The 26,411-nt window shown below is 51.6% G+C and overlaps 1 protein-coding gene across 3 annotated transcripts in view; it reads right to left on the bottom strand.

Moving 5' to 3' along the window:
- Positions 1-17,405: 17,405 nt before the first annotated feature.
- LOC140392126 (solute carrier organic anion transporter family member 2B1-like) overlaps positions 17,406-26,411 on the bottom strand; it is a 110,118-nt gene continuing 101,112 nt past the window's right edge. For all 3 annotated transcript variants that reach the window (XM_072477448.1, XM_072477450.1, XM_072477449.1), the window contains exons 14-15: positions 24,516-24,636; positions 17,406-22,997 (exon numbers count right to left, since the gene is read on the bottom strand). In XM_072477448.1, coding sequence (XP_072333549.1) covers positions 22,790-22,997; positions 24,516-24,636 — 329 coding nt within the window. In that variant the 3' untranslated portion in view covers positions 17,406-22,789. The remainder of the gene's footprint in view (positions 22,998-24,515; positions 24,637-26,411) is intronic.

Here is a 26,411-nt window from a genome sequence, read left to right as displayed (position 1 = left end):
GCCACACTACCAGAAGGATGTGGAGGCTTTAGAGAGGGTGCAGAAGAGATTTACCAGAATGTTGCCTGGTATGGAGGGCATTAGCTATGAGGAGCGGTTGAATAAACTCGGTTTGTTCTCACTGGAACGAAGGAGGTTGAGGGGAGACCTGATAGAGGTCTACAAAATTATGAGGGGCATAGACAGAGTGGATAGTCAGAGGCTTTCCCTCAGGGTAGAGGGGTCAATTACTAGGGGGCATAGGTTTAAGGTGAGAGGGGCAAGGTTTAGAGTAGATGTACGAGGCAAGTTTTTTACGCAGAGGGTAGTGGGTGCCTGGAACTCGCTGCCGGAGGAGGTGGTGGAAGCAGGGACGATAGTGACATTTAAGGGGCATCTTGACAAATACAGGAATAGGATGGGAATAGAGGGATACGGACCCAGGAAGTGTAGAAGATTGTAGTTTAGTCGGGCAGCATGGTCAGCACGGGCTTGGAGGGCCGAAGGGCCTGTTCCTGTGCTGTACATTTCTTTGTTCTTTGTTAAATGCATGCAAATCACGGTTTGCATGGATCTGCTGGCGAGGGTACAATCATCGATATCGCCACTTGCGAGGGATCAGAGAATCGGAATTGGCACCAGGCGCGAACCTCGATCCGTACCGGATCATAGAATTTACAGTGCAGAAGGAGGCCATTCAGCCCATCAAGTCTGCACCGGCTCTTGGAACGAGCACCCTACTTAAGCCCATGCCTCCACCCTATCCCAGTAACCCCACCTAAACGTTTAGGACACGAAGGGCAATTTAGCCGTGCCAATCCACCTAACCTGCACATCTTTGGACTGTGGGAGGAAACCGGAGCACCCGGAGGAAACCCACGCAGACGCGGGGAGAACGTGCAGACTCCGCACAGACAGTGACCCAGCGGGGAATCAAACCTGGGACCTTGGAGTTGCAAAGCAACTGTGCTAACCACTGTGCTACCATGCTGCCCATGAGGATGCCTCATTCTCCGCCCGATCACAATTCGCGAGGTGGATAATTCTGCCTATTATAGATAATAGCAACCACTCCGTATATTGTAGCGAATCCTACAGAATAGCACCTCCTATTTATTTCAGTTCTCAGCCTTTGTACGCAACACAAAAAGAAGAGTGGAAGTGTTAGGGCCAGCGAACTGATTCCAAGTGAGTATCATCCAATTTTTAGACCAAACCCCTCGGGTCAGATGACAAAAAACACCCGTCAGGGACTGACCTCAGCTATTTCTGTCTCACTGTCTTGAGCCAAAGGTACTTGGAAATGGTGACAGATTCTCGACAGGAAGGATATCTGACAACCACGTGAGGCCGGAGGTGGAGTGGGGCGGGGGGGGGGGGGGTTCCGATCAGGGAGTCAGGCTCCCTCACAGCTGCCGGAAGTTCCTGTAAGAACACCATCTGCTCACCAAGATTTATTCCACGGAAACTCTTGCACAACCATCATCAGCTCCCCAGAAAGTGCGAGTAAGCATTTATACGGCATCTATCACATCCCCAGTGTCATAATATACACTAGCATATCATGGTGCAGACACACACTGATGGACACACAGCGGGACCAATCAACACACACAACACCGCAGCCAATCACCAGTTAGAGCACATGCACTATAAAGACAGGGGGCATCAGAGTTCCCGCTCATTCGAGTTGCAGCCTCCTAGTAGGACAGAGCTCACAGCCTGCAGCACAGATCTTCACCATGTGCTGAGTGCATAGACTGGTTAGGACAAGGCATAGGTCTTTAGTTCAATCTAATATCGTGTTAACCCACAGTGAAAGTATGTTCAACAGTTTCTGACTTAATAAAATAGTGTTGCACTATTTTAAGTGTTGGTAGCCTGTATGTGTTCCACGGATCCAGAGCACCCAACACAACATGATACCAGGAGTTGAGGGATATTAGAACTTCTTAGACCTACCTGCAAGTGATCTGCCTTCCACCAGCATTCCGTCATCCGGCAACATGGACAGCGTCCGCCCGCCGCCGCCGCTCCGCATCACCGGTAACCTGGGGGCCAACTGGAAGATATTCAAACAACGCTTCCAGCTCTTCCTTGAAGCCACAGACCGGAAGGATGCCTCGGACACCAGGAAGATCGCTCTCTTCCTATCCACGGCCGGGGACCATGCCATCCTCATTTTCAATTCTCTCACCTTTGCGGATGATGAAGATAAAACAAAGTTCAAGACGGTCCTCCTCAAGTTTGACGCGCACTGCAGCGTAGAGGTGAATGAAAGTTTCGAGCACTGTGTATTCCAATAGCGTTTGCAGGGTAAGGATGAACCTTTCCAGTCCTTTCTCACTCACCTCCGCATCCTCGCGTAGTCCTGTAGCTACAGGCCCACCTCCGACTCCGTGATACGCGACCAGATCGTTTCGGTGTTCAGTCGGACCCCATACGCCAGCAGCTCCTCAAGGTAAAGCAGCTCACCCTAGCGACCGCCATCGAGACCTGCGTGCTACATGAAAACGCCACTAGTCGGTATTCCCACATCCATGCGGCTGAAACGGCGCGGCAAGGTCCCCGTGTGGCAGAACGGGTCCAAGCAATCGAGCAACTCCAGGGCCTCAGCCTGGATGAGGGCGGCCATTTTGCGCGCTTTTCGCGGACTCCCGCGCTTGTGCGCACCAAACGAGGGAACGGCGACGTCGACACACGTAATGCGCAGGCGCGCACCACGTACAACTGCACCGCGCATGCGCGGTGGTGCAGCGAACGTGCTGACGCTCCGACGTGTGGGAACTGTGGCTCCACCCATTTAAAGCGGCAATGCCCTGCCAAATTCTGACAAAGCCTGAGATGTGGCAAACTTGGCCACTATGCTGCTTTATGCAGATCAGCTCAGCCTGCCAATTCGTATCGCTCCGGCCAGCCTCGCAGGAATGTCCGGGCAATTCAACCCACGGTCACCGAGTCCGATGCAGACCTACCACCCAACATTGACACCGAGGACCCGAAGGCACCTTTTCGAGTCGGTGTCGTGACAAAAAACAGGGTGTCCCTGAAGCAAAGAATCCAGCCGCTGTCGGTATACAGCATCGATCCAGACGATGAGTGGTGTGCCACCCTGACGGTCAACCGGTCCCAAATACGATTCCGCCTGGACACTGTTGCCTCCGCCAATCTCTGACCTCCAAAGCCTTCGTGTCAAACCAACCATTCTCCCATCAGCCTGCCAGCTATTAGATTACAATGGCAATGCCATTGATGCCAGCGGTTCGTGCCAAATTGAAGTGACGCACAGGTCACGCAAAGCCATCTTTCCCTTTGAAATCATCGGCTCCTCGAAAGCCTCCCTGCTTGGCGCGCAGGCATGCAAGCTGTTGAACCTAGTTCAGAGAGTTCACTCTCTCTCTCCTGATGACACGTCTGCCTTTCAGGACACCGACTTCAGGGCGCAACTCAACACCATCATCGACCAGCACCACGACGTCTTCGAGGGCATGGGCAGGCTCCCGTACACCTACAAGATCTTATTAAAACAGAATGCCACGCCTGTGGTGCACGCACCTCGCAGGGTCCCAGCACCCCTTAAGGACCACCTCAAGCAGCAGCTGCAGGACCTCCAGAACCAAGGAGTGATTTCTAAAGTCACGGAACCAACCGACTGGGTCAGTTCCATGGTATGTGTAAAAAGCCTTCCGGCGAATTGAGAATTTGCATTGATCCCAAGGATCTAAATCCACCGCCCCCCTCCTCTTTATCCATCAGCCAGCGATCGGTCATTCTTGATCCAGGGCTTCATGTTATGACCGATCGAGACCCTGATGATTAAACATTCAATCTGCCTTCCATCTGCTGGATGCATATGGCAGGAATGCAGAGGTTATTGCATGCACGGTGTGCGCATTTCCGTAAATCACTTTCATCGTTTCCCAGTAAGAGAGCAGCAACATCCTCAAGTGCAGTCTGCATTGTCCGACGTAAATAACAAAGAATTGTTTGAACACTGTTTGGAGAATTTTGTTTCTCCAGTGGCTTTTTGAAGTGTAAATTATTGCCAAAGACGATTGTCGGGCTCTTCCTCTCCTGCTCCCAGAAGGGAAATGGAGAAGTTGACGATCCCACTCGACGGCTGGACCGAAGTCGGCGTGTGTTAGTGCATGGAGCCAGAAAGCATTGTGCTGATAAAGGTGTGGGCTAGGGCTGCAGGGGAGGTTAGGCTATGGCAGTCTTTGTGAGGGGGAGGGTACAGGGTCAGGAGCAGGGGTGGGGAGCGGCGTGGGGGGGTGGGGGGTGGGGGGGTGGGAGGAGGGGGGGGGGGGGAGTGGTGGTAGTGTCGAGTGGTTACTGAGGGTGTGAACAACATTACATTGATTGCAAGCACAGGATGGCCTAAGGCGGTTTTGAAGGAGGCTGTTGCGTAGTGCTATTGTGGCTGGCAAGCCAGAGACCCAGAGTAAGGCTCTGGGGATCTGGGTTCGAATCCCGCCACAGCTGATGGTGAAATTTGAATTCATAAAAATCCGGATTTAAAAGTGTAGTTGTAGAGTTTAACAGCAGAGAAAGAGGCCCTTCAGCCCATCATGTCCGTGCCGGCCATCGAGCACCTATCTACTCTACTCCCATTTTCCAGCACTTGATCCGTAGCCTTGTGTGCTGGGGCATTTCTAGTGCTCATCTAAATGCTTCTTAAATGTGTGAGGGTCCCCGCCTCCACCACCCTTTCAGACAGCGAGTTCCAGATTCCCACCACCCTCTGGGTGAAAAAGTTTTCCTCAAACCCCCTCTAAATCTCCTGCCCTTTACCTTAAATCTATGCTTCCTGATTATTGACCCCTCCACTAAGGGAAAAGATTCTTCCTATCCACCCTATCAATGTCCCGTATAATTTTATTCACCTCCATCAGGTCTCCCCTCAGCCTTCTCTGTGCTATGGAAAACAATCTCAGTCTATCCAGCCTCTCTTCCCAGCTGGAACGCTACATCCCAGGCAACATCCTGGTGAATCTCCTCCACACCCTCTCTGGTGCAATCGCATCCTTCCTGTAGTGTGGCGACACAGTACTCCAGCTGTGTCCTAACCAGAGTTTTATACAGCTCTGTCATAACCCCCCCCCCCCCGCTCTTATACTCTATGCCTCAGCTAATAAAGGCAAGTATCTTATAGGCCTTCTTAACCACCTGGGTTGGCCACTTCCCGACTTAAAATGGAGATCCGCTAAGAATGCAGGGAAATTCAGCCAACGCAGGAAAAACAAGCAGGTGCAAAGTTCCTATGTATCAGAACTTGCAGGAACCCAGACAGCACTGAAACTAACAACCATCTACATATTAATGAGCGATCCCCGGGAACAATTGGAGACAGTTAAGGTAAACAAGGCCAAGCCAGACTCCTCGACGCCAGCAGGAGCCAAGACAAAGGAAGGCCAACGGTCATCTTCTTGGGCAGTCCCTCAGGGTCGAGGAAGACTGGTTTCACTCCGGGGAGGTGGATTCTGCTGTGGCTGAATAGTCCGATCCCGGATCTGCAGACTCTGTCACAGGCTTGGCCGGTGGTGTTTAAAGAGGTGGGTGGGTGGGACACTCTGGATTCTGCGCACCTTCCGCACTTTTTGCTTCACCTCCACGTGCTCCACCCTATGACGCTCGAGGTGATTGGCGCCTTCACGGACGCTTTTTCTCCAGCTTGTGCGTTTTAAGGTAAGCGACACGCATGTGTCGATGGGGATGTTGCATTTTTTTAAGGAGGCTTTCAGAGTGTCCTTGGAGCGTTTCCTCTGGCCTCCTCATGATCGCTTGTCATTGTGGCGCTCGGAGCACTTGTTTCGGGGTCCTGTGTCGGGCATGTGGACAATGTGCTCCGCCCATCGCAGCTGGTTGAGTGTGACCAGTGCCTCGATACTGGGGGTATTGGTCTAGAAGAGGACGCTCACCTGGGTATGCCTATCCTGCCAGGGGATTTGCAGGATTTTGTGGAGGCAACATTGGTGATATCACTCCAGGGATTTGAGGGCCGGGATTCTCCCTCCTGGGGACTAAGTCCCCACGCCGGCGGGAGAACCGGCGCCAACCACTCCGGCGTCAACAGCCCCCGAAAGTGCAGAATTCTCCGCAGTTTCAGGGGTTGGCTGGACGCCGGAGGGGTTGGTGCCACTCCAGCCGGCGCCGAAGGGACGGCGCGGGTTCGCGCATGCGCAGACCAGCCGCCGTATTCTAGCGCATGCGCAGGGGGTTCCCTTCTCCGCGCCAGCCATGGCGGAGCCCTACAGGGGCCGGCGTGGAAGGAAGGAGTGCCCCCACGGAACAAGCCCGCCCGCAGATCGGTGGGCCCCGATCGCGGGCCAGGCCACTGTGGGGGCCCCTCCCGGAGTCGGATCCCCCCCCCGCGCCCCCCGAGGACCGACTTACCTGCCAGGTCCCGCTGGCACGTGAGTTGAGTGATTCACGCCGGTGGCGCTGGCCCAAAATGGACGGCCACTTGCCCCATCGGGGCCTGGAGAATCGCCGGGGGGGGGGGGGGGCGCTGCCAACTGCCCCCGACCGGAGTGGCAGGAATCCCCGCCCTCGCCTGAATAATGGCGCCGGAGAATACGGCAGCCAGCGTCGGGGCGGGATCCGCGCTACCCCCCGGGGATTTTGCGACCCGCGGGGGGTCGGAGAATCCCGCCCGAGGCGTCTGCTATACATTGTCCACGTATCTGATGCATACAGGACGGCGGGGACCACGCCTGCTCTGAGACTGTGAGCTCGGTGCTGGATTTGCGGTCTCGGTCTTCGAAAACTCTGTTCCTCAGGCGGCGAAGGTGGCACTTGCGCATTAGAGCCAATGTTGGATTTCATCGTCAATGTCTGCTCGCACCGAGAGGAGGCTCCTGAGGTATGGGAAATGATCCACATTGTCCAGGGGCTCACCAATCCCTGTGGTACACCACTGGACACACACGTCCAGTCACAAAGACATCCTTTGAACATCATCCTCTGCCTCCTGCTATGAAGCCAAATTTGGATCCAATTTGCCAAATGGTAATGGTGAAAACAGTGTTGATTGTCATTAAAAATCCACCTGGTTTGCTAATGTCCTTTAGGGAAGGAAATCTGCCATCCTTACCCGGTCTGGCCTACATGTGACTCCAGACCTACTGCAAGCAACTCAGCTCAAGAGCAATAAAGCCTGGCCCAGGCAGTGATGCCCACAGCCGCGAAAATAATCATTTTAAAAAGTAATATTAATATTGGCCAGGACACAGGAGAGATCTCATCTGCTCATCTTCTTTAGAATACAGGTCGAGTCTCCTTCAACTATGCAACCGGAAACTGAACACATCCAAAAACCAAAAGCCTGTAATCCGAGTGTAAACTCAAGCTCTCCCTCCGCCTTGCCTTGTGCACAGCTGCTGGGAGATTTTTTTGCTTCTGACCCACACCCAATCATGGCAAATAAGTTCAACCAAAATGAAATGCTGTCCCTCGGGCAAATAACGCAACCTGATCCAAACGGGCAGTCAACTTGTACTGCGAGGAGAATTTGACATTGATTCAGAGAGCGGAGAGGTGACGCGACTCAGCGTCCTCACCGCGTCCAACTTGGTGCTGGGACAAGTCCTTTGAATCTCGCGATCTTGATCTCGCCCTGACTGGGCTTGATCCCAATCAACATATTCAAATTAGCCATTTAAATATGCATTCGTGGGATTCTCCCAGCACCCGTGACCTATGGCCGCCCCTGGGAGACCTCGCCAGGGTGCCATTTAGTACTGGTTTCCACAAATGTGGGACAGTCGGAATGGCAACTGGGGCTGTCTCCTCGGCCATTAGAGACCTTTGGGCGGTGAGACAGTGTGGAGTGGCACCCTGGCACTCCTTCTGGCACCTTGGCGCTGCTAACTGGGCACCCTGACGCTGCCAGGCTGGCAGGGACACTGTCAGAGTGCCAGGTTGACAGTGCCAAGATGCCCAGGTGGCCCGTAGGCACGGCCAGAGATCAGATCGGGGGGTTGGTGGCCTTACCAGGTGGAGGGAGGTTGAGGGGGTGTACACGGGGCCTCTCTGAGGTTGGGGGATAGGAGGGTCGGAAACGGGTGGGGGGGGCGGGGGGGGTCGCTGAAAACCAGACATAGATTTATTACTGGTTCAACTGCTCCCAGGGTTTCAGTTTAATGTCTCATGCTGAAAGACTGTACCTTCAACAGTGCAGCACTCCCTCAGTAGTGCATTCACGTATCAGGCTAGAGTTGGTGCTCATACTTCTGGGAGTGGGGCATAAATCCATCTCTGACTCAGAGGAAGGTGTGGGGTTGGTAACTGGGGTTGGACATATTCCTGGAGGTGTCATCACGGGGCCTCCTCCTGCCATCAGACCCGCTCTCACACTGCCACCATTGATCAATGCCCACCCTCCCACGTCCAATGACAAAGACAATTACGGCACAATTCATCACCGGACTGGATGACACTTGGCTGTCAGTGGAATAGTCTCTTTTCCTCATCCCCGACGATTCTTTCAAAAGTTGAACGAAAATACAACTTTCTTTCTGAGTGCCTCGACGCCATTTCTCCTGGAGCTCCATTTTTAATTCCTGGAGGATCCGGGGCAATCCTGGAGGGTCGTGAATCCCGCTGAGCCAGCGCTGAAGAGCGTCAAGAGTGGGTGGTGGGGGTGGTGGGGGTGGGGGAGGGGGAGGTGGGGGGGGGGGGAGGGGGAGAGTCTGCGATCTTTAACATTAACTGTACCACGCTTGGATTACCGTGTACAGTTCTCGACTCCGTATTATGAGAAGGATCAAATGGAAACTGGAGGAGGTACAAAGGGAAACATATTTCCAAGAATTAAGCAGAAATCCAGAGGTTGCACCAACAGGAAAGCCCCAGGAGATGTTCTAAACCCCCAAGAAAGTGAAGAATGAGTGGCGGTCTAATTGAGGTCTTTGAAGTTATAAAGAGGTTCGATAGGGTAGTTGTGGAGAAGATGTTCCCAATTTCTGTTCATTTGTTCAGGGGGATCGTGTGCGTCACTGGGCCAGCAGTTATTGCCCATCCCTAACTGCTCATGAACTGTGCGGTTTCCTAGGTCATTTTAGAGGGCATTTAATTGCACTGGGAGACCAAAGCTAGAGGCCATCAAAGTGAGATACTCATTAATCAATCTAACTTGGAATTCAGGAGAAACTTTGTTACCCAGAGAGTTGTGGGAAAGTTGAGCGAACTTTCAACTAAGAGCAAAGGTGTTTTTGTCTTCAAGGGGAACCTACATAAACACATGAGGGAGAAAGGAATAGAAGGATATTGATAGGTCGAGGTGAAGTAGGTTGGGAGGAGGTTCCTGTAGGACAGGGCTTTTCAAAGTGTGGGGCGCAGCCCACGGGTGGGCTGCGGGTGGGTGTGGGGAGGGTCACGGAGAAATCAGTCGTGGTGATTTCCGCGGTGGTTCCGATCACAGGAAAAGCCCCCAATGGCCGCTACTGCCTTCTACATTGAGAATGGCAGCCGCTGCCACCTTATAAATGAAAATAAATCAAGCTGTGGGGAGTCTTCCAGCCAGAGGTGGCAGCAGAGAGCAGGTCACACGTACACCTGACTTCACGTGCCCCGTACGTGCTTATGGCGCCAAATCATGGAGTAGAGTTGCTTCCATTTTCTATCTGCCGGCAAGCGGACTGTGAAGATAGATTGTTTCCTTAAAAGTAAGAGACAGCCAGTGACTCAAATAGGCAGTTTACCTACTGGACAGGATCTCACAACAGAATCTGCTGGAGAGAGCTGTACAGGAGAGTCCAGAGCAGGACAGCGCAATGCAGTTAACTCTGTACAGAATTCCAGGGCCTCTAGTTAACAGCCTACAAAGAAGAAACTTAACTCGGGAACAAAGCAGTAAAAGGATGATTTCTTGAGGTACAGTTTTGTCAATTTTGCCAATGTATTTAAGGATGCAAAGCCCATGTGCGTTATATGCAAGGAAGTACAGACAAATGAGAGAAGTTTCAGATTTTGAAAGAGAAGTGGTGGGTGAAAAATTCCCTTTGAGGATGAGACCCCAGAGCCAGTTATTAACCAAGAGCTGACTCCAACGGAAAAGGTGACACTGCTGTACCTGACCTGGAAAACCATCACGACAACTGCCATGTGCGAGTTGGATTTTCTATTTTCACAAAGGTGAAGACAGAAAAAGGAATTGGCTGAAGTCTGCCCCTGATGTGCGCATTGTCCTCTCCTCCTGCGAACCTGATTGGAGTGAGATTGTGAGGGCCAAATAGATTCCCCTTTCACATTAAAGGTAAGCGAAAGTGGTGTGTGTCACGAAGGCTGGCAGGTTGGCAAAAGTGGGCCCCGGGAAAAAAGGTTTGAAAAACACTGCGGCACAGCAAGAAAACCAGTGTGGAGCAGTTGGGCTGAATGGACTGATTTTACATAGTAAATACTGTGTAGCACCGTGGGATGGGCTGAGGCCTTTCCTGCTCATTAGGGTCGTGCTAATGACCATTCAGCCCTATAGAGTGCATTCCCAATAAACAGCTGACCACTCAACTTCCCCTCCTGGTCCCCCTGTTAGCTGACATTGTTAATAGTTCACTACCCTCAGGTAGTGTCTTCTTTGGTGCCATAAGTGACTGTATGTAAATGATCCTATAACTGATATTTCTATAGCACCCTCGTTTCAATAAAACATTCCACGACTCTTCACGGAGTGAATACATGGGGCTGGCTTCTCCGATTTCAAGGCTATGACCCCACACCGGCGTGGGAACGATGGCCTTTTACGACAGAAAAAAATGGCGGGAAATGGCCACCGATCCTCCATTTTGCTGGGGGCTAACATCAAGGCAGCATAGACCACCCCAGCTGTCGCAACATGGCGCCGGCCGCTCATGGCCCCGGCCTGCGAAATAGTGACCCCCCCCCCCACTTTGGCCGGCTCGCCCGCTCTGGACCACCCCACCACAGTGCCCCCAGCCCCTGGCAAAGTCGCCGCTGCCCGCAGATCAGCCCTCCCCCGACTGTGGCGGCGCTGGACTGAGCCCGCCGCCGTTACGCCGAGTTCCCGACGGATGAGACCACCCGAGTCGGGAACTCGGCTGGTTGGGGCGGAGCATTGGTGGTGGGCCTCAGGCAACGTCCTGAGGCCGTCGATACATCGCCCGGTGTACCCGGAGAGTACGCCGCTTTGGAGGGGGCGGAGCATTGCAAAAGTGGCGTGCCCCGATTTGGTAGCCAACTTCGATTCTCTGGCCGGTCGCTGAACGCGATTTTGGCGTTGCCGACTGGAGAATCCCGCCTATGGAGTTTGATTGTGGATCAACTCCAAGTTCAGTGAATGGCAGAACAGGAAAATGGAGTAACGCGACAAGGGAGCACTCAATGAAAGGCAGGACAGTAGGAAGCTCGGAGGAACTGAGTGATCTTGGGGTGCTTGTCCACAGATCCCTGAAGGCAGCAGGACCGGGTAATAGGGTAGTAAAGAAATCATATGGGGCACTTACCTTTATCAGTAATGGCATAGATTATAGGAGCAGGGAGGTTATGTTGGAGCTGTACAGGACTTTAGGCCACAGCTGGTGTACTGTGTTCAATTCAGGTCACCGCACTGTAGGAAGGATGTGATTGCACTGGAGAGGGTGCAGAGGAGATTCACCAGCATGTTGCTATGAAAAGAGGCTGGATAAGCTCAGGTTGTTTTCTTCAGAGTGGGGAAGGCTGAGGGGGACCTGATTGAGGTGTATAAGATCATGAGGGGGATGGATAGGGTGGAGAGAAAGCAGCTGTTTCCCCTTAGCTGAAGGTCAATAACGAGGGGGCATAACTTTAAGGTGAGGGACAGGAGGCTATGTGGGATTTGGAGGGAAAATGTTTTTCACCCAGAGGCTGCTGGGAGTGTGGAATGCACTGCCTCGGAGACTAGTAGAGGCTGGAAACCTTAAACGTGAAGAAGTAATTGATGAGTGCTTGAAATGTTATAACATTCAAGGCAATGGAAAGTGGGAGGAGGGTAGATTTAGTGGAGTTTTATCGATGCAGACGCGGTGGACTGTCGGGCCTCTCCTGTACTGTGTGACTCGAGGTGCTGCCTGGCCCCCTCCTGTACACAATGTTCCCAATTTTTCTTAAGCGTATTGAGCAAAATTTGGCATTTACATTTTCTACATAAATACAAATTGTCATTGATCCATTGAGTAGGCGTCAATGACATCAGCTGAATTAGGCGAATCCTTGATTAATTATGTACGCCCTAACAGGTGAAAACAGCCCGATGTCTTTTCTTTGTATATTATTATTCTTTCGTGGGATATGGATGTTATCAGTTAGGCCAGCATTTATTGCCCATCCCTAATTGCCATTGAGAAGCTGGTGGTGTACGATGGCACAGTGGCACAGTGGTTAGCATTGCTGCCTCGCGCTGCCGAGGACCCAGGTTTGACCTCAGTCCTGGGACACTGTCCGTGTGGAGTTTGCACATTCTCCCCGTGTCTGCGTGGGTCTCACCCCCACAACCCAAAGATGTGCAGGGTAGGTGGATTGGCCACGCTAAATTGCCCCTTAATTGGAAAAAATAATTGGGTACTCTAAATTTAGTTTCAAAAACGAGTAGTCGGTGATGAGCAGCCTTCTTGAACAGCTGTAGTCCCTGTTGTGTAGCACCCGGCATGGTAGCACAGCGGTTACAGCGTCAGGGACCCGGGTTCAATCCCCAGCATGGGTCACTGTCTGTGCGGAGTCTGCACGTCCTCCCCGTGTCTGCGTGGGTTTCCCCCGGGTGCTCCGGTTTCCTCCCACAAGTCCTGAAAGACGTGCTTCTCAGGTGAATTGGACATTCTGAATTCTCCCTCTGTGTACCCGAACAGGCGCCGGAATGTGGCGACTAAGGGATTTTCACAGTAACTTCATTGCAGTGTTAATGTAAGCCTACTTGTGACAATAATAAAGATTATGGGCAGGATTCTCCGACCCCCGCCGGGTCGGAGAATCGCCGGGGGGGGGGCGTGAATCCCGCCCGGGGCGGCGTGAATCCCGCCCCCGCAGGCTGCCGAGTTTTCCGCCGCCAGAGAATTGGCGAGGGCGGGAATTGCGCCGCGCCGGTTGGCGGGCGCTGACTGCGGCCCCCCCTGACGATTCTCCGGCCTGCGATGGGCCGAAGTCCCGCACGTTCTATGCCGGTCCCTCCGGGCGTAGATTGGAGTTGGTCCCTTACCGGCGGGACCTGCTGGCGCGGTTGGGCGGGGTTCTTGGGGGATCGCGGGGGGATCTGGCCCCAGGAGGTGTCCCCACGGTGGCCTGGCCCGCGGTCGGGGCCCACCGATCCGCGGGCGGGCCTGTGCCGTGGGGGCACTCTATTCCTACGCGCCGGCAGTGTCAGCCTCCGCAATGACCGGCGCAAAGGTGAATCCCTCTGCACATGCGCGGGGATGGCGTCAGCAGTCGCTGACGCTCCCGCGCATGTGCGTACCCGATGGCCCGGCGGGGCGCAAACCACTCCGGCACCATCCTATCCCCTGAAGGTGCGGAGGATTCCTCACCTTTGGGGCGGCCCGACGCGGTGGTGGTTCCCGCCACTCCACTGTGCCATTTCTGCCCGCCCTGCCAATTCCAGGAGAATTCCGCCCTATATTATTATTATGGTGTTAGAGAGGGAATTCCTGGTTTTTGACTCAGTGACAGTGAAGGAACGACCAATATATTTCTATGTCAGGGTGCTGAGTGACTTGAAGGGGAACTTCCAGGTGGTGGTGTTCCCATGTGTCTGCTACCCTTGTCCTTTTAGATGGTAGAGGTCGTGAGTTTACAAGGTGCTGTCGAAGGAACCTTGGTGAGTTGCTGCAGTGCATCTTGTTGATGGTGCACACGGCTGCCACTGTTCGTCGCTGGCGGAGGGAATTAATTTTTAAGTTGGCGATGAGGCACCAATCAAGCGGACCACTTTGTCTTGGGCGGTGCTGAGCTCCTTGAGTGTTGTTGGAGCTGCACCCATCCAGGCAAGTGGAGAGTGTTCCATCACACTCCTGACTTGTGCTTTGTGGGCGGTGGACAGGCTTTGGGGGAGTCAGAAAGTGAGTTACTCGTCCCAGCCTCTAGAATTCCCAACATCTAACCTGTCGTCAAATTTCTCATCCGAAAGATATCCATTTTGGCAGTTTTGATCCTTGCCCATCTAAGGGATTCAGCAAAATCCGTTTGCTACTTTAAAGTTTCACAGTGATTAGTTTGATTCGATCTACAGCAGATTCTATTTCAATAGTAATTTGAGGGACGCGTGGGAGAAGCAAATCATTGAGATGTTTCCTTTCCAAATTTAATTCTCAAGATGTGGACATCACTGCAAAGTACTCAAAGAAGTTGATTACGTTGCTAAGAGAGGTGATGAGTAATGATTAAACTGCGTCAGCAAATTCTAATTTGTTCCTTACTCATTTACCTTGAGTTCCATGATCCATATTTTGTCAATTATTCCAATGCCTAATGTTTACGAAACAGCAATATACAAATAGTCATCCCAAAATCCAAGTCTGGAATCATACAAATCTCTTCCCTATTTTCAAATCCTCCCATGGCTTTTCCCTCCCTCCCTCCTTCCCTCCCTCCATATCTCTGTAACTATCCTCAGTTTGATACAACTGAGTGGCTTTTTAGGTCATGCCATGGATACAGGGCATAGTGGCCATGTCGTTGGGAGTAGTAATCGAGAGACCCATGCCAACGCTCATGAACATGGGTTCAAAAAATTTGAATTCAATGAGTGAAGTCTGGAATATAAAGCTCGTCTCAGTAATGGTGACCACGAAACTCACATTAATTGTTGCAAAAACCCATCAGATTCACTAATATCCTTTTAGGGAAAGAAGTCTGCCACCCACCAGCTACCACGGTGGATTTTGAGCCCTTGCCCCTAGAGCATTGGACGGGGCCTCTAGATTATTAGTCTACCCCACCTCTGCCCATTTGCTGGCAGCTCACTTGTGCTCCTATATATGGTAATAGACTTAAAGTGTGATTGTTGGGTTTGGAGTTGCACGCTTGTATTGTATGTCCTCTGTAAATAAAATCTTAGAAGCGTGTAGAGATGAGGCTCAAGTTCTAGTTTCTACTTCCTGGTTTTCTGCACTATTACACAAATGTCACCAATCATCCCTGGGATCAGCTCCCTCTTCACCTTTACCCTCCTCTTCCCATGCTGATGCGTCTAATTTTTCAATACATCCGACACCGCCATTTTTCTCCCATAACCCCGAAAATTCCTCCTCTCCAAGTGAACTTGTAGGATTCATTTTGAGAATAAAAAAGTGTTAGAAATTGAAAATAAAGTGCGCACAGCATATTGTTCAATCAAAATGTTATTTATTTAATTGGTATATAAAAGTTATTATATACAAGCAGTTAATCATTGTTTACACAACAGATACAATTGGAGTTAAACTATATCATCTCCCATTCACATTTTATGAGATTTCACCACAGTGATTGCCTGGGTGTTCGTGGATTTGTGGCTGTATTTAGGTTTGTAGGTCACAATGTCCACCAAACCAGTCAAGCTCAGAGCTCACCACAGGAATCACACAATAAACTGTGACTGCATAACCTCAGACCCTCTTTCCTTCACTGCCCTCAAACTAGCAGAGAAAGAGCGGGCAGCTCTCTCACCTTTGGTCAGAAGGTTGTGGGTCCAAGTCCCTGACCAGAGGAGCGAGTGTAAAGTCCAGTCTGATACTCTCATTGCAGTCAGAGTCTTTTGAATGGCATGTTAAACCGAGGCCCCTATCCACCCTCTCCGGGGGGCAGCACGATAGCGCAGTGGTTAGCACAGTTGCTTCACAGTGCCAGGGTCCCAGGTTCAATTCCCGGCTTAGGTCACTGCCTGTGCAGAGCCTGCACGTTCTCCCCCGTGTCTGCGTGGGTTTCCTCCGGGTGCTCCGGTTTCCTCCCACAGTCCAAAGATGTGCAGGTTAGGTGGATTGGCCATGCTAAAATTGCCCGTAGTGTCCAAAAAGGTTGGGTGGGAGGTTACGGGGTTAGGGTAGAGGTGTGGGCTTAAGTAGGGTGCTCTTTCCAAGAGCTGGTGCAGACTCGATGGGCCGAATGGCCTCCTTCTGCACTGTAAAGCCTCTGATTGATTCTATGATTCTAGTCTCTCAAGTGGATGCAAAATATCCCAGAGCCACAACTTTGGAGGAGAGCACTGGACTGGTCCGTAGCGCCCTGGCCAAGATTCATCCCTCAACGAACAGGTAATATGGTCATGATCACATTTTTGTTTGTGGGCACTTACTCTGTTCACGTTGGCTGCTGACTTGTGCTGTATTCCAACAGTGTCCATGGGCGGGATATTCCGACCCCCCCACTGCGGGGGGGGGGGGGTGGGGGGGGGGGATCAGCCCTGGTGGCACAGGAAAAATTGGAGATGATCCAAAAGTCAGTTGAGTGGCTGGGTCTGAAAATCCCACCCTCCTTTGAAAAAGTACTTGCTTGGGTGTGAAGAATTTTGAGGTGTCCTGGAGTTGGAGGGCCAAGTTTTTCTTTCTTTAAGGATTGCACAACCCAAACATGCGGTTAACATCCACAAGGCTTGGTTTGCTGATGCTACCCTTCTTTGTTTCATTAGAACCCATGCATTATAGTTAGTATCAGTTTAACTGGGCAGAAAAGGTTCCATTACACTTTTAAGTGTTTTGTAACCGATAGCAACATCAATCACTGACAAGTCTTGAACAATAACCCGGAGATCTTCCTCTTGATATCGAAGACATTTACTTTAACCCAAAGCATTTTAATTTCCTGCGGTAACTATCCTGACTCCTTCTCTTTCTCTCACAAATCTTTTTGTCAATTCCTGAAAAGCTACCACTTTGGCCGAATCTGCCCTCATATCTGGTCATAGAATCTTTGGAATCCATATAGTGCAGAAGGAGGCCTTCGACTGCACCCACCCTCTGAAAGAGCACCCCATCTAGGCCCACTCCCCCACTCCATCTCCGTAACCCCATCTAACCGTTGGGGGCCAATCCACCTAACCTGCACGTCTTTGGACTGTGGGAGGAAACTGGAGCACCCGGAGGAAACCCACGCACACACGGGGAGAACGTGCAAACTCCACACAGTCACCCGAGGTCAGAATCGAGCCCGGGACCCTGGCGCTGTGAGGCAGCAGTGCTAGCCACTGTGCCACTCTGCCATCATGTGGCTCAGCGTCAAGTTCTTCTCTGACGACACAGCTGCAGAGCACCTTGGGATGTTTGACTGTGTTAAAGGCGCTATTCCTGTACCAGCCTCCCCGAACAGGTGCCGGAATGTGGCGACTAGGGGCTTTTCACAGTAACTTCACTTGAAGCCTACTTGTGACAATAGGCGATTTTCAAATACAAGCTGTTGTTGCTGAATATTGATTTAGTTCCCAGTGAGGATCAGTCCGGCACTCCCAGAATGCCTGCCGCCCCCCCCCCCCCCCCACCCCACCACCCACACCCACCGCCCACCTCAGTGTGCCAGTGAGGCAGCCTTTCCATTGGCTTAAAACAAAACATTGAAGTCCATGGAAGGGGAACAGAGAACGAAGGAAAAAGAGTGTTTCTATCGCATCTCCCACAACCTCAGGAGGCCCTACAGTGCTTTGCAAGCAACACAGCGCCTTTTGAATTGTGGTCACTGTTCTAAAGTAGGAAACCTGGCACCAGTATGCACACAGCAAGATTCAAACCGTAATGAGATAATGACCAATTAATCTGTTCTGGCGATATCAATCGACATAGAAGAAAACCATTCAGCCCATCGTGTCTGCACCAAAGTCTCTGAACGAGCAATTCACTGAGAGCCATTCTCCCACCTCCTTCCCATAACCCTGCACAGAACCCACAACTTTCGGACTGGGAGGGAAGAGTGCTATTGGACGCTCTATAAAAAACACACATGGATCTTTGAAAGAGTTGAAATTGATTCATTGGATTCCATGTCGGTATCCATTTCATTGTTACTTTCATTACATTCCCAATCCAAATGACTTTGCAAACAAGTGGAGCGGGATTTTCCAGTCCTGCCAGGGCAACTAGCCCATAATTGCAAAATTGCTTAATTAACTTCCCCCACTGCTGCAGTGGAATGAACCAATGTCTCCATGAAACCTGGGGATGACGGCGCCAGCAGTATAACCACTTTGCGAACAGGGAGTGGGGTGGGGTGAGAAATGCAATATTTGGCGTCAGTTGACCCACTTGGTTGCACGCACGCTCTCTAACCTCATTCCAAAGCCTGGTTGCTATTACCAGGCAGTGCTGAGGGAGTGCTGCCTTGTCACAGGTAGCCTCTTTCTATGATTCTGGATGACACAAAGGGAAGGAAGCCAGGATCTGGCTCCATGCAAGTCTTGGTCAGACCCATTGGAGTACAATATCTGGTTGTGGGCAAGGCAGGGAGCATGTATTGGCTTTGGAAGGGATACATAATGAACGTACGAATCAGGATCAGGAGGAGGACATTCAATTCCTTGAGCTTGCTCTGCCATTTGATAAGACCATGGCGGAGGTGGAGAATTCTCTCCAGAATCTTTTGAGTATTTTTAAGGCATGTGACTGGCAAGGGGGTGAAAGGTTATCGGGGGATGGGCAGGAATGCAGGGTTAAGATTACAATCAGATCGGCCATGCATTTATTGAATGGTGGAGCAGGCTTGAGGGACTGAGTGGCCTGCTGATGCTCCTAATTCGCACATAGCCAACCCTCTATCCATGCCAATATATCACCCCCTACACCATGAACTCGTACTTTGAGTAGGAATCTTTGACGGGCATCTTGCCAGCTGCTTTCTGGAAACCCAAGTACCTAGTTCATAATGGGTGCAGCACGGATTCACTCGAATTATACCAGGGTTGAAGGGGTTAAATTATCAAGACTGCATGCATGGACCTGACTTGTAGATAGGGACCGAGGGACAGGAGGAGGCCATCCAGACCCTCGAACGTCTTCGCTATTCAATGAGATCATGGCTGACCTATGCCTCAACCGCATTTTCCCCACCTTGGATCCGAATCCCTCCATCTTCCTATCGATTTTCAATGATTCATTTGGTCAGCAGCGTTGATCTAACTGAGGTGTTGACATGGTTACGAGGCTCAGTCACAGAGATACCGTTTCCCCTGGCAAGGAAAATAAAAGACAGGGCGGGACGAAGAAGGAGGGCTTCCCCCTCCAGACAGCATCTTCAGGCCCTGCCGCTGTCAATGGGAACTCCCATTGTTCCCACCCCCCACCGCTGGGGAACCTGCGGCAGGGGGTCACCGTCAGCGGGGGCAGGAGATCCCGCCGCTGGGAACAGCCAGGAAATTGCGGCCTATCTCAAATTAAAGCCAGGCACCACATTCAGAGTCAATAGTGAAATGCAAATCCTTTCTCAGCTCTCAAAGCTGATAATATAATAACAATAGCTTATTGTCACAAGTCGGCTTCGATGAAGTTACTGTGAAAAGCCCCTAGCCGCCACATTCCGGCGCCTGTTCGGGGAGGCCGGTACGGGGATTGAACCCGCGCTGCTGGCATTGTTCTGCATTACAAACCAGCGATTTAGCCCACTGTGCTAATCCAGCCCCTATGATTTCAACCCATAAAGATAAAATTCAACATGACTAAATGTTCCAAACTTCACAGTTGAGGGATAAGTGTGCAAAAATATATTTGTAAATAAAAGTTAATATCAAATAAACTACAGTAATACACAAGTTACTAGATTGTTAAAATGTACATATCATCATGTTCCATTCACCACACCCCTTCCGTGAGGTGGAGCTTCAGGGCAAGCTTCACTATTTACAAACCATTAAAGGTTTTGTTCATTCTTCCAACTCACAGTATTAAAACATCATTAAACCATGTAGAAATATTCTAGTGTGATACAGTAAAGGCAGTAACAGCTTAAAACATCAGTGACGCCAATGACAGCTCAACCCAGCCCAGAATCCTGGATAGAAACAGGCTCCTGCTATCTCCTGGGCCTGTAGGTGCAGCATAGAGGGCCATTTAAGAGTCAACTGCATCGTTGTGTGGGTCTGGAGTCGCATGTAGGCCAGACCGGGTAAGGACGGCAGATTTCCTTCCCTAAAGGACATTAGTGACCAGATGGGTTCAAAACCAATCCAGTCGCATCATGGGTCACCATTACAGGTGCTAGCTTTGTTTCTAATTAACTGACTTTAAATTTGCTCGTTGCAGTGGCGGTGTTGGGGCAGGGCCAGGATTTGAACTCAGACCTACTATACGTACACCGCTATTCAACCTAGGACGTGTATCTGGGAACTGCTCACCCAGAATTCCTGTGACCCTTACAAAGACCTCACCGACCCTTAAAAAACAGCAGCTTGAAGCCACCGAGCTCCCAGAGGTTTGAACCTTGTGGGAGAAGATTGTGTTGTCAGCGATACTGAGCCGACCTTGTGGCCTCGTGGTCGGTTTCCCTGCCTCTGAACTCCGAGTTTGAGTCTCACCCCAGGACTTGATGGCCAAGGAAAGTGCGTTCATAACGCACTCAAACAGGTTGAGCATCGAGCTGTTAGTCCTTCCAACACCCAACAATGTCAGAGGGTAAGTTTGGGAGAGATTCGTCATCAGCCATGAGATGGAAAGAACATTGGAGCTTCGACCCTCACTATCTATGTCTCCAGAATAAAGTTTCCACCAGTCCTGGAATGACTAGGAGTCTACTAGGATTGGTGCCAATGTACGGCAATCAACATCAATCTCGCTGTGTCCAAAGGAAGCGTTCTGGGAGGCAAAGGGAGCAGGTTAGAGGCTGGACTTAATGTGACGGAGTTTTTTCACATCTTTTGCACCATCCTTAATGCGGGGTGGCTGACAGATGTGCATGGGTGGGACCTGTGGCTGCACTATTGGTGACTGCGGTGTCAACAACCAGGGGGACGTTCCGGCTCTCCAGCCGGCTGCTGATTGGTCACAGCTGCTGGGCCTCCAAGTGGAAAGTGCCACATTGTAGTGCCACAGTTCTGATTGGCCATAGCAGCTCTGGCCCGAGACTTTTAGAGGATCTGGGAGCAGCAGGAGTTGGAGCTGGGAATAGGGCCCTCCACCATCCAGAGCACCCCAAAACCAGGGAAGGAGCTCAACGGCAGAAAAATTGCACTGCCCTCTTGCTCACCTCTTTAGGCAAGGAGGTATTTTGAATGCTATTGGACAGTTGGTGGCGACTGTGGGGATTTGAACTTGCTGTACACAAGTGACACAAGTACACTGTACACAAGTGTCACAAGTACACTGTACACAAGTATCACAAGTACACTGTACACAAGTGACACAAGTACACTGTACACAAGTGACACAAGTACACTGTACACTAGTGACACAAGTATACATAAATGTCACAAGTACACTGTACACAAGTGACACAGGTACACTGTACACAAGTGTCACAAGTACATTGTACACAAGTGATACAAGTACACTGTACACTAGTGACACAAGTATACATAAATGTCACAAGTACACTGTACACAAGTGACACAGGTATACTGTACACAAGTGTCACAAGTACACTGTACACAAGTGACACAAGTATACATGAATGTCACAAGTACACTGTACACAAGTGACACAAGTACACTGTACACAAGTGACACAAATACACTGTACACAAGTGGAGGCTGGTTTCACTAAGTTGGCTGTACAGCTGGTGTGTGATGCAGAGCGAGGCCAGCAGCGGGGGTTCAATTCCTGTACCGGCTGAGGTTATTCATGAAGGCTCCGCCTTCTCAACCTTGCCCCTCGCCTGAGGTGTGGTGACCCTCGGGTTAAATCGCCACCAGTCAGCTCTCCCCCCCTCGAAGGAGAAAGCAGCCTATGGTCATCTGGGACTATGGCAACTTTACTTTACACAAGTTACAAGTGGTGAGTTTAAGTTTCCCAACTGACTATTGATAAGATTTAGACTTCATGTCTAGAACTAATTCTGGAATTGCAAAGCCTTTATTTTAGTGAAAGGGGTTTGGGTTGCAGTTTGCTTTGTTAAAATTGCGAGCGTTCCCAGACCCGCTCGCGCCACACCATTTTATTACACCATTTCCCCTGATGTCTCCCAGAATATTCCCAGCCAGAGCTAGCAACCTGACTCCAGAAATGCGCATGTTGTCGTAGCAATTCCCACTCCCTGAGTGAAATGTAACACGCCAGCGATACTGACCCGGGATTGACACCACCAGTGCCACTCAACCTGGATGTCACATTGTCTGGGAGAAGGCCTAAATTGGCTGAAATTAAAGGCACCTCTAATTGTTGCCTTAAAATAAATGAGAGCAATGTCACGTGAGTGTGATAGGTTTTCATCCAAGGAACAAATAATTGCTTTCAGCATGTTGATCCATAGCCCGGAGTCTTTCACCTTGATATGAATTCTATTGTGCTGCCCCTTCGCACCCAGAATCCACTCGGAGATTGAAGGAGGGCCCCGGGCAGTGAATGAGCAGGAAAGAAAAACTTTGGCACAGTAATTGGATACCGGGATAAGAGGAGGTCCATTCTCCTGGGGTTCCAGGAACATGAAAGAGCTCACTCGCGTTTCACATCACTGACTGGTGCAACACTTCGCAAGGACAGCTTCGCAACAGAGAAGGAAGAGGGGGGACAGTGGGGGGGGGGGGGGGGCAGTTGGAGAGGCTCCCTGGAAGAACGCTCTGTACCCAGCAATAAAAACCAAAATGGGAAAGAGTGAGTCCTTCGTTGACTGCCATCATTGGCACAGCATCACCTCTGCCCTGCCCCTGCGTTGTGGTCAGATTTCAGATATGTACAGATTCCATCAACCTCCCCTCTCCGCGCCCCCCTCCCCCCCTCCCCTTCCCATCAATAATCGTTCACACTTTCAGTTCAAGCTGAGCTTTCATTCCGTTCTCTTTCTCCATCAGTATCTTTCTCTCCCCTCCAACCTCAGGGTCTATCGAAGTCTTGGCTTTCACCCCACCCCGTTGCTCCTTCCTCAGCAAGTCTTTCACAAGGACATAGTAGGCCACGAGGAAGAATAGGAAAGCTCCACACTCAAACAGCATCTGCAGCCCAATGTACCTGAGTCAAAATAGAGGACAGAAAGAAAAATATTGTGTTTAATAATTTTTTGAAAAACCTAACCGTGTGACCTTGCTCACAAAATAAAAACTAAAACCATCTTTTTGTCAATTGTCCACTCGTCTAATTTTAATCTTTTTCACTCTTTTATCTTTAATTTAGCCCTGAAATGTGTGCGGTGATACACTTTGGAAGGAGTAATTTGACAAGGAAGTATACTATGAAAGGTCTGACACTGGGAAGTTTCGAAGGACAACATGTTTGTCCATCGATCTCTGAAGGCAGAAGGGCAGGTTAATAGGGTGGTGAAAAAGGCATATGGGACACTTGCCTTTATCAATCGTGGCATAGATGACAAAAGCAGGGGGTCATGTTGGAGTTGTATCGAACTTTGGTGAGGCCACAGCTGGAGCACTGTGTGCAATTCTGGTCGCCGCATTATAGGAAGGATGTGATTGTACTGGAGGGGGTGCAGAGGAGATTCACCAGGATGTTGTCTGGGATGGAACGTTTTAGTTATGAAGAGAGGTTTGATAGGCTTGGGTTGTTTTCGCTGGAGCAGAGAAGATTGAGAGGCGACCTGATCGAGGTGGACAAGCTTATGAGGGGTATGGCCAGAGTGGATAGGGAGCAGCTGTTCCCCTTAGTTGAAGGGTCAGTTACGAGGGGACACAAGTTCAAAGTGAGGGGTGGGAGGTTTAGGGAGGATTTGAGGAAATGGTTTTTTTACCTCGAGAGTGGTGACGGCCCGGAACGCACTGCCTGGGAGGGCGGTAGAGGCGGGTTGCCTCACGTCCTTGAAAAAGTACCTGGATGAGCACTGGGCACGTCTTAACATTCCAGGTTCTGGCCAAGTGCTGGCAAATGGGATTAGCTAGACAGGCGAGAGTCTTTTTGTGCTTCGACGCAGACTCAATGGCCGAGGGCCTCTCCTGCACTGTAACATTCTGTGATTCTTTCTATTTGTTTTCTCCTCTCTGTTTGACTCCAAGACATGAGGCCAAATATTCCACCAGTACAATGCTGAGCAGCCGAGATGTTTAGACATCATTATCTGCATATCCTTACTATAGCTTTGCACATAAATGGGCATTAATATTGTAAGGCACCTCTAATACCTCTGGGGAAATGGGAGGAATATAATGGTCAGGAATACGCATCAATCCCAAATCGGCCTCCAAGGATCCTCACTCAACCCGTCATTATTTTCATGTTAATTATGGGATGTGGCTGGGTCAGCAATTATTGTACATCCCTAATTGCCCCTTGAGAAGAGGGCGGGGAGTTGCCTTCTTGAATCGCTGCAGTCCGTGCTGTCAGGGAGGGAATTGCAGGATATTGACTGGCTGACAGTGAAGGACCGGCCGGTGTATTTCCAAGTCAGGGTGGTGAGTGGTTTGGAGGTGATGATATCCCCGTCCATCTCCTGCTCTTCCAGGCAGTAGTGACCACCTGTTTGGAGAGTGCTGTTGAAAGAGACGTTGTGAGCATCTTCTAAATAAACTGAAGTGAACATACCTGACCCGGAAGAGATCCAGGTTGTAGTATCTGCAGGCTGCCTTTTTGTTACACTTCTTTTCCCATCGGATACATGTTGTGTCAATCATACTTCCATAAAGAATCGGTCCAGGTAGCCAGGCTGAGAAAGATAACCGGACGTGAGAATCTTGGATGTGAATCGCAGCACTCCAAATGTTCCAGACAAAAGTAGAGGGCTGGATTCTCCGATTTTGAGGCTATGTCCGGAGAATGTGTCTAGTCTTACGATGAGAAAGTCGGAGGCGCCCTCGCGCCGATGCCCCACCCGGTGAAGGCCTAGCAGCTGTGCCGGGTCTGCCAGATAGTCCCCCCCTGTAACACACATCGCCATACCCGGATCACCCCCCTCCCCCCACCAATCCCCCCAGCCCCCACCGAAGCTCCCCCCCCGGCCAGAGGAACGCCCCCCCCCCCCCCCCAACTGTGGCAGCCTGGGACACAGTCCGCAGCCGCCATGCGGGCTTGACGAAAACTGAAAGCACAAGTGATCCACCCCGTCGGGAAGTCAGCCCAGCGGGGGCGGGGCATCGGGGGGAGGGCCTCAGGTAACATCCTGAGGTCATCCCAACGGCGTGCGCCGTACTCACCGGTGACGCCGCTTTCGACGGGCGGGAGCATTTCGACATCTGGGGCGAAATTCTCCCCAAACGGCGCGATGTCCGCCGACTGGCGCCCAAAACGGCGCCAATCAGACGGGCATCGCGCCGGCCCAAAGGTGCGGAATGCTCCGCATCTTTGGGGGCCGAGCCCCAACATTGAGGGGCTAGGCCGACGCCGGAGGGATTTCCGCCCCGCCAGCTGGCGGAAACGGCCTTTGTTGCCCCGCCAGCTGGCGCGGAAATGACATGTCGGGGCGGCGCATGCGCGGGAGCGTTAGCGGCCGCTGACAGTTTCCCACGCATGCGCAGTGGAGGGAGTCTCTTCCGCCTCCGCCATGGTGGAGACCGTGACGGAGGCAGAAGGGAAAGAGTGGCCCCACGGCACAGGCCCGCCCGCGGATCGGTGGGCCCCGATCGCGGGCCGGGCCACCGTGGGGGCACCCCCCGGGGCCAGGTCGCCCCGCGCCCCCCCCAGGACCCCGGAGCCCGCCCGCGACGCCTTGTCCCACCGGTAAATAGGTACTTTAATTTACGCCGGCGGGACAGGCAATTTATCGGCGGGACTTCGGCAAATACGGGCCGGAGAATTGAGCGGGGGGCCCTGCCAACTGGCGCGGCCCGATTCCCGCCCCCGCCGAATATCCGGTGCCGGAGACTTGCCGGCGGGGGCGGGATTCACGGCAGCCCCCGGCGATTCCCCAACCCGGCGGGGGGTCGGAGAATGACGCCCCAGGAGGGATTCTCCGCCCGATCGCCAAATGCGGTTTCGCCGCCGGCAATCGGAGAATCCCTCCCATAGGGTTTTGATCATCGCCCAATAATCACTCTGTCCCACATCCCCATGTACACTCTCCCCTATCACTGACTCTACCCCCCATTCACTCCCCTCCCACATCCCCATGTACACTCTCCCCTATCACTGACTCTACCCCCCATTCACTCCCCTCCCACATCCCCATGTACACTCTCCCCTATCACTGACTCTACCCCCCCATTCACTCCCCTCGCACACCCCCATGTACACTCTCCCCTATCACTGACTCTACCCCCCATTCACTCCCCTCCCACATCCCCATGTACACTCTCCCCTATCACTGACTCTATCCCCCATTCACTCCCCTCCCGCACCCCCATGTACACTCTCCCCTATCACTGACTCTACCCCCCATTCACTCCCCTCCCACATCCCCATGTACACTCTCCAACATCACTGACTCTACCCCACATTCACTCCCCTCCCACACCCCCATGTACACTCTCCCCTATCACTGACTCT

This window comes from Scyliorhinus torazame, chromosome 15 (assembly GCF_047496885.1).
Source record: "Scyliorhinus torazame isolate Kashiwa2021f chromosome 15, sScyTor2.1, whole genome shotgun sequence".
Taxonomy (NCBI): domain Eukaryota; kingdom Metazoa; phylum Chordata; class Chondrichthyes; order Carcharhiniformes; family Scyliorhinidae; genus Scyliorhinus; species Scyliorhinus torazame.
The sequence above is the reverse complement of the archived record's forward strand: the minus strand, read 5'-3'. Positions and strand labels throughout refer to the sequence as shown.